At 28.0% G+C, this 9,282-nt stretch overlaps 1 protein-coding gene across 1 annotated transcript; it reads right to left on the bottom strand.

The window, feature by feature from the left end:
* Positions 1 to 702: 702 nt before the first annotated feature.
* LOC105114569 (probable terpene synthase 6) lies at positions 703 to 4,010 on the bottom strand. The gene is made up of 7 exons (XM_011011145.1): positions 3,799 to 4,010; positions 3,098 to 3,371; positions 2,444 to 2,816; positions 2,141 to 2,359; positions 1,891 to 2,032; positions 1,511 to 1,759; positions 703 to 1,022 (listed from the first exon to the last, which is right to left on the bottom strand). Exons 1-7 carry the CDS (start codon positions 3,895 to 3,897, stop codon positions 723 to 725), a joined length of 1,656 nt encoding a protein of 551 aa, XP_011009447.1. The 5' UTR covers positions 3,898 to 4,010; the 3' UTR covers positions 703 to 722.
* Between the last annotated feature and the right edge of the window lie 5,272 nt (positions 4,011 to 9,282).

Consider the following 9,282-nt stretch of genomic DNA (forward strand, 5'->3'; position numbering starts at 1 on the left):
ATGGGTTTTTTAGGTTTAGGTTTTTTTCTCTGGTTTCCCTTTAATTTTTCTCCGCCCCCCAAAAATCTTCTCCGTCTGTTATTTTTACTGTAGCATGGTATTTATAGGAGAAGTTTTGCTGGGTTTTCAAACAGTCCCTCAACTTTTTCTTTTTTTTTTTCTTTTTTTTTATAAATTTTTATTTTTTTAATTTTGAAAACGAGCAATATCAACGTCGACTCAACAAGAAAAATTAGTGATTGTAAAATTAACGCATTAAAAATTAAACGCGTTCAAAATACCTTTAAAAATTTAAATTTTTTATTAAAAACGATATAAATATATCAAAAATACATTTTTTTGAGGTTTTCATTGCTTTTTGTTATTTTTGGTTTTTTCTAAAAAATTATAAAAAATATGGGTTAAAAATTGGGTAGCAACAAGTAATATAAAAATAATATATAAAATTTAGAATAAATGAATCACAACAAGATTTAACTTTTTAAAAAAAAAATAGAATTCGAACTTAACTTTTAAATTCAATATATATATATATATATATATATATATATATATATATGTGAGGAAAAAAATACACACATCCAGTACAACAATCACACACACACTTATAGTCTGTCTTAGTGATTATAAGGTTCAAGAGTCACCTGCTCGTTTTATTACAATACATTTGGCAACATTCATAGAGAGTTCTAGCACGAGCTCAATGTAAGAATTCTAAACCATTATTCACACATAGGTACTTCCTCAACATATAATAAAGTGACATAATCTTTTAAACTTAATGGGGTTGTGTAGGCGTCGTCATCATCCCCGTACATAACATTGGTAACTCGAGCAAGGTTAACATTATGTTGAAGGAGAACCTTTGGAGCATTAGTTGGCCTCATGCAATCTTCATTGATGTCCTTCCATCCATTTGCTACCATCTTTTGTATCTCTTCAATTGCTTTCTTGTCCGAAACATCATATTGTTTCATGTAGCATTCAACACCGGATGCGCAGTCTCCTCTCTTTTGTTCATCCTTCGAAAATATAAACGATGTTATGGTTGTTAGAAAAGAAACTAAACATGAAAAATTTCTAAACACAAAACAATTAAGAAAGACGGTCACGAGTCGAACCTTGGTTCAATTTTTTTGATGCACGAAAATAATTGAAAAAAAGTTTAAGCTATAATTAATATGTTTTCACTTAAAACATAAAATTTTTAAATAATTTTTAAAATTGATTTTGTTTTTTAGATTAACGTGAGTGCACGGCCAACTTTCACGTACCACGATTAATTTTACGGACTCTAAAATTAATAGCCATATAAATTTTCAATAATTATTATATAAATAATCAATAACTTAAAACTAAAACCATCTAAAAATAAATATTTAAATTTTAAATTTTTATCACTTTACAACCACAGTAATTTTCAAAATTGTTTCCTTGCTTCTACAAGATAGGAGAATACAATTCTCGGTGTATCTAGTAATTTTTAATTTTAAGAATTCCGACAGCGTACCTCGTGGCCCACAATGTCATTCATCAAACGACCGATAATCTTTCCAGCTTTAATAATTTTTGGATTACTTTTTAGCCATTCATACTCCTCCCCTCCTGCAACTTCTTCCATTCCAAGGAAGGATGCTGCCATAATCACCCCATAAGCACTTGTGGCTATTCCATTGCGCACGTACTCGTCGAATGTTGGGACATGGCATTTGTCTGCCCACTCCGCCTCCGCATGGTAGCCTCTCACCAATTCTTTGAACTAATAGCATACAAATAAAACAAAGATTGTGTGGTCAAACCGATGCAATATTTAAATTAATATATGTACAACAACAATATATTATGCTAGAAATGGTAAAAGAATGCATGAGACTGGAAAAATATTCATACTGCCTCCTTCACATAATATGACGCATAGGATCTTCCTTGCTTTCCCATATCATTCTCAGTTTCGTTGAAGAGATTCAGAAGAGCTCTATAAAGAACTTTCATGTAATCGGCAGGTAGTTGATCAATAGCATTCATGCTGCATCTGAAATTGAGACAGAAAATTCCATTCCTTTCCTGAACATCTTTGTGTCCACTTCTTTGTTTATGAAAGATTTAGAAAAGACAGTCTACGAGGTAACAAGAAACAAACCTTTCAATTGCATTAGTAAAATGTTGTATTTCTTCAAAAGATGCATATGCATCATATGTATCATCTACCAGTGATACAATTTTTGTATATTTCGTGACCATCATTCGAGAGAAAGCATATTGAGGCTCGAAATGGATTCCATTTGCCCAGAAATAGATCTCTACAATTCTGTCTCTTGCATAAGGAAACTCCTCAGCAAAATTTAAATCATTCCACCACCTAAAATGTAAGTAGCAACCGAGTAAATAAATTCCAAATAGAAACTTAGTCTGATGTCTCTCTCGAACTCGAACACAAAATTACCTCGAGAGAATGGATAGCTCTTGTCGATGCAGTAGCTGAACTCGATTGAAATCTATCTTGGCAAACTTGAGTAGAGTGTCATTCCGAGACTCCTCTTCTTCGTAGAAGGAGATGTATTCTCTAGCCTCTATTCTTGGTAAGCCTTTGTGAAAGGGCCGGATCAAAGCATTCCTAATATGGTCCCCTAGACGTGGGCTTGATTGCATAGCCGAAGACTCCAGGTTTGCCTTTGTGAAAACTAGGGCTTCATCCAGTACCTGTTCCCCATGCACACTTAAAAATGAAGCTTCATACAAGCCCAGGATGCCTTTAACATCGTTGATGATTGTTTTCTTAAACTCTCCATTGGTGTCCTTGAACTTGTTGAACACAACTGATGATTCACCAAAAAAAAAAAAACACAACACAAATTTTAGCCAATTTTCAAAAGATGTTTGTGGGTTATGAAAGAATATTTATTTAGTTTCACGAAAGTTTTGCTAGTCTCAATAACTTTACCGTTCTAGTCTTTTTTTTTTAATAATCTTAATTTTACCATATATTAGTTCTTGTGAAAGAAAGATTTAGCAGAGTTTAAAGTACTGTTCGAGAAATAATTTTTGAGATGTTAATTAAGGTTTGAAAGTATATAAAGTACTGGAAGTATGCGCTCACCGCAAGGCATTTTGAATCCATGCTGTCTCAATACTCGAAATAGCAGTGACAAAGTGTAGAGATCAAAGTCTTGTTTCTCAAGAAGATTAGGAAGGTCACCAAAAATTTGTTTGAGGCTGTTTTCAATCTCGTCGTCAAAATGATATGACACACCAAGCCGACATAACAGATTAATGAATTCAATATGTTCTACTGTATCCCTTTTGGAAGCCGTCAGCATGTCCTTCACATTTTCCTTCAACACTTCTACTTGTCGGCTGTATGACTCGAATTCCTGCAGTGAAATATTCAGTTAATATAAATTGATAGCATTGAGTAATCCTTAACGTGTTTTTTTCTACTCCATGGATAATGTTTTTAATCTCTTATAGAATTTTACTCAATAAAAATGAAGTCTTTGTTTAAAGTAAAAGTAATCAACAGCTAGACAAAAGTATAACATATGAGAGGAGTGGCAACGAAAGATACATGTGATTTTATAATTAAAAAAAGAGAGGGAAGTGATATATAATTTAAATAAAGTTAAAAAAACAATTGTGAAGCATCAGATTATAATCCTAGTGCAGAACTGGATGATAGATCCCACTAGTCTAAGAGGTTATATACAGTTTTTGAAACTCTTTTTTTTTTTTTTTGTCTAGATACTTAAAATCATTAAAAGAAAAATACACTGTTATACACATAGAAGAGAACTAGTATACCGTTTGTGGGAAGGAAAATGACGCGAAGCTACAACCCCACAAGCTTGGTGGGAAATCTGCCCTTCGACGAGAATTGTTTTGTTGATTGGTGTTTTCCATTTTCTTGAATGAAAATAGAGACTAGTACTTTGATGCTCGAGTGCCTAAATCATCATCGAAGGAAGGCTATTTATAGGGAAATGGCATGACGTTTTGTACATTTCCTTTTCTTATTCAACTCCTTAATAAAAAAAATGATGAGATTTTGATGCTAAATAGGTGTTTAGAAATATATTATTTTTTAAAGTTTTTTTACTTATAAATATATTAAAATAATATTTTTTATTTTTTAAAATTTATTTTTCATATTAACATATTAAAATAATTTAAAAACACTACAAAAAATTAAATTAAACAAAATCAAAATTCAAACTCAATTCTAAACAAAAAATTAAATTATAACAAAATCAAAATTCAAACTCAATTCTAAATTAATACGACCACAACTAAAACATTTGTGTGAGGAACTTTTTAAGTGTGTTCTAAAAGAACAATAATAAATCATTAGATGTAAATATTTTTTTTTAAAAAAAAAGTGCAAAAGAGAGGGGGAGGGAGAAGAGGGAATATGTATGGAAACAAAAATATATAAGTAAAATCACTTTTCCATTTCACCATAACAACTTTGTTCCTCTATTTCCCTGCTATTTTTAATTTAATCATTAATTTTGAATTTATATAATTTTATTTTTATTGATAATTAATTTTTTAATTTTTTTTTAATTTTACCCTAGTTTTCATCAATTAAATCTTCATAGTTCGACACTTTTTACGAATTAATTATTAGCTGTGAATTTTATCAATTTGATCCCTAATTGACCCGAAAATTTTAATTTTCTTGTAATTTTACCTTTAATTTCACTTAATTAACTTGATAAAAATTAAATTTGGTCCCTTGAAATTCTAATTTTATCAATTAAACTCCAATTAGGCTTTCAAATTTAATGTTTCATCAGTTAAGCCCCTAATAAAATTAATTTGTCCCTTTTTAAGTATAATTAAGTCCTTATATTTAATTAAATTCTTTAATTTAACTCAAATTAATTCTTAAATATAATTAAAATTTAATTTAGCTCATGATTAAATCAAATTCTACGCCATTTTTATTTTGCATTTTTGTTTTAACAAGTTTTAAAAATGGTGGTATATGATCACGTTGTGAAATTATGATGAACATGAGAGACAAGATCATATATATATATATATATATTGTGCTATCATTTGTATTGCATTTACACATGTTTTTACACATGTTTACAATTATAATCTTATCTTGTTACACTTTTATCGTCCAAATCCAACCACTGAATTCCAACAAACTTGTCCTTAATTTGTTGGAACTCTAAAAGTCTAGCCATCATGAATCGAACCTATCACTCTATATATTTGTTATTACAAGAACTTAGAATACATGAGACAACCATTGTACACATGCCTAAAATCACAATGGACTAATGTTTCTTCCATTGACCAAAAAATCAACAGAATTGGTATAAGTGGTAAAATAGATTTTTCATGAGGTTTATTTGTGATTCTATATTTGTTGAGTGTCAGCTCTATCTTTTTGCACTATTCTTCGCATAGTTTTTCTTGAATACCTTAAAAGCAAGAAAAACACTTGCCTATGAACATTTTAAGTTTTTTATTTTCTTAAGCATAGTGTAATGTGTAATGATCCAATTTGCCTTGTAGTCAATTTTTTTCAAGGCATGGCTTCATAGGCTTTTTTATCCTTTTATAAAGGTTTTTTCATAGTAATTATTTAGTGCCAGAAGTAATGTGATAATTTGATAAATATATATATATATATATATATATATATATATATATATATATATTTTTAATAGAGAAAGCTAATGCCTCTCTTAGCCTTTAAACAACGTGTACAGCTGACTGGCTCTAACGGTTAAAAACTATTGTCCAATGTGTTAATAGACTCCCCGCAACATCTTTTTTCCCAAACGTCAACACATGTATATTGTTTTTAAGTAGGTTATTACAGACAACATTTTTATTTTTTTTCCTTTTCTCTCTCAACCATTAAGACTCGCATTGACTATTTAATATTTTATGGTGGCCCTCTAAGCTTTGTATATTTGAGTTTCGGTTCTCATTTTTTTAATTTAATTTGTAATTTTTATTTTTAGTTTTTTATAGGTTTTCAATTCTTTTTTAATTTTATCTTTCATTTTAAATTTATTAATTTTTTACTTATTTAATTTTGATCCATATTCTTTTTATTTTTTTAATTTTTTCTTACCCCTTTTGTAAACTTTTAATTGTTTTTAATTTCATCTTTTCATAAATTTTTTTATTTAATTAGTCCTAATTCTTTTGGTGATTTCTTCTTTTAATTATTTTGTTAATTTATTTTTCTTTTCAATTTAACCCTTTAATCCAAAGTTATCCATACTCTCATTTATTATTTTCAAAACATTTTTTTTTTTATCTTTCTTCTTATAATTGTTGATTATCCATACTCTCATTTATTATTTTTAAAACATTTTTTTTATCTTTCTTCTTATAATTGTTGTGGTTTTTTTTATTCTTTTGTATATATTTTTTTAATTTTATCATTCAATATTTGATTTATTAAAAATTAGACTTATGATTTTTTTCAAGTTTGATGCTTTTGATTAAATAGCCTGAGTCACGAGTTTTATAAGCTATCAAATGTTGATATCATTTTTTAAACTTATTTTCTATTTGATCTCACAACTAAACATTAATCTTTTTATATATAAAATAGGTTTTGTGGTCAGCAGTTTTGTTAGTGATTTTGTTAGGTTAAATTGTTTTTCACTTAAAAAATCATCAAATTAATACTTTTAGAAATTTCTTTTTATGATTTTAATATATTAATATGAAAAATTAAAAAGAGTCTAAAAAATGGTATAATATGTTTTTAATTAAAAAATACTTCTAAAAAATACCTTACATCAAATTACAAAAGATGATATAAATTGTAGCCAAATAATTTAACAAACGTTAAACTTCAGCTAAAGTTGGATCAATTAGCTACCTAATAACACTGGTGGCCCTCTTATAATCTTCGATCAATTAGCTACCTAAAAACACACTGTTTCCCATTCCAAGATTTCCCCATATCGAAGTAATTTTAGCAAAGGACAATGTCTTTTTGATGAAATTATAAAGGCTTGATAAGCAAGGTTATCACTTTAAGCTAGGTTACCTCTAAAACTCTATTTTCTACATTAAAATACTTTTTAATCAACTTAAAAACTAAAAATTACAACAAATTTTTAAAAAATCTCATACCCCAATGTAATGAACTAAAATAACAAGAACTAGTTATTAAAAAAATTAAATTTTAGGAGCCAAACTATAGTCACGTGCGCCTTTAGTGGAAGAAGGCTTTATTTCTTCCATTACATTAATTTTGGCCCTTCATATCTCAGTTTGTTTTTTAACAATGAACTAAAACTCTATGTCATTAAATTAACAATTAATTTAATGTCGAAAATTTTAACATATAAGGTAACCTAGAGAAAAAAAAAAAAGAGGAGTAAATTAAAACCATAAATACTGATAGAACTTGAAAGGGCCAATTGAAAAAGAAAGAAGGTTCAGCAACCAAATTATAAAACAATAAAAATTTCAAGGACTTAATAAAGGAAAATTTTGGTCATAAACACTTGGTGAAATAAACTTTTGTGAGAGGATGAGCATTGGAATGTATAGTTAACATCCACCTTCTTTAGTTGTTTTATATAATGGAATATATAGTAAAGAGATAAACCTTTCTCTTTCTAAATTTTAAGGCACTTTTATATATGTTAGATTCTTTTCGTGAGTTTATAAGCATTGAGAGGATAAGATTCTTTTAGATGCTAAATAAAGTTTTCAATTAGTTGAATGATAAGTATTGAGAGGACAAGATTTGATCTCCTAATTATATATATATAAAAATATATAAAAGTAAGATTTGATTTGGAGAGAGAAAGATCTACATAACAAAAAGTGGACGAATTGCTTCACATGATATCATCCAAAGCTGAAAATGATCAATTAGCACTTGAATTAAAAAACATGGTGTAAATATATTTTGTCACATGAAGCAATTCATCCACTTTTTGTTAGATTCTTTTTGTCACGTTGTTTCGGTGATGAAGTTTTAAGATGTAATTCATCCTACTTATGATGAGCATCTAAGAATTATTTATTCACAGCATATGGTGAGAAGGAGCAATGAGGTGTATAGCACTGAGGTAAAAAAAGAAAAAGAAAAAAAAAAAGGGTCATCACAGGATGGTATAGTCTTCTGAAAAGGTCAGTTTCAGCTTTAGGCAATAAAAAACGTAAAGAACTTGTAAAATCCACCCTAACAATTTTACATTAGTTGTTTTAGTAATTTGGACATCCTAAATAATAATGAGCAAACAATCCATGTCCCTTAACCCACACTATGCTTTTATTAAATAATTTCTTATGTCCTGCAATGAACCTGTCAATTCTCATGAAAGTGAACTGAGGCGTTTCTATTGGCTTAGATTTTGATACGTTATCTTATATTATATTATATATTTTGTATTTATCTCATCAAAGTTGTATCCATCGTACCAATTTAAAAAAGCTAATATTATATATAGAAATTAATTTGAAAATATAATATATTTTTAGGAGTTAAATTATAATTTTATCAAATTGAAAGATCAAATTAAAAATATCATAAATTCATAATCATACTATAATTTTTCCCATAGCTCATCCTCAATTTTATCTAGAATCTCAAATGATGCTCCATGTATCATTATGTAATTTTAGTATGTTTTTAGATATCAAATTATAATTTTATCAAATTGAAAGATCAAATTAAAAATATCATAAATTCCTAACTATACTAGAATTTTTCTTATAATTCATCCTCATTTCTTTCCAGAATATCAAATTATATTCCGAGGACTATTCTGGAATTTCTAGCAGATTTTAGGGTCAAAATGTAATTTTATTAAATTACAGGACCAAACTAAAAATATCATAAATTCATAGCTATACTGGAATTTTATCCATAATTCATCCTCAATCCTGTCTAGAATCTAGAATTATTCTCCAGGGATCAATCTGTAATTTTTTTTAAAGTTTGGGGACTAACATATAATTTTCACAAATTGAGGAACCAAACTAAAATTTCATCATCTTTAACCTCAAACCCAAATTTTTCCACAAATCACCCACTGATATATCAATATTTCTAACTCAAGCTGATCACTTAAACAAACTATAACTTAAAATCATTATCTATTCTTAAAATCTTTCAAAATTAACTAACTAGTTTAATACCCATAACAATCAATCCATAATATTCAAATCAATTCATCAGTCAAACCCAAAATAAAATATTTAAAACCCTAATCTTCAAAAAGAAAAATTAAAACTAAATAAAACACATTTATACACATCAAAACATAAATCTTACATTTTAAA

The sequence above is a fragment of the Populus euphratica genome, unplaced genomic scaffold (assembly GCF_000495115.2).
Source record: "Populus euphratica unplaced genomic scaffold, PopEup_1.0 scaffold546.1, whole genome shotgun sequence".
NCBI lineage: Eukaryota > Viridiplantae > Streptophyta > Magnoliopsida > Malpighiales > Salicaceae > Populus > Populus euphratica.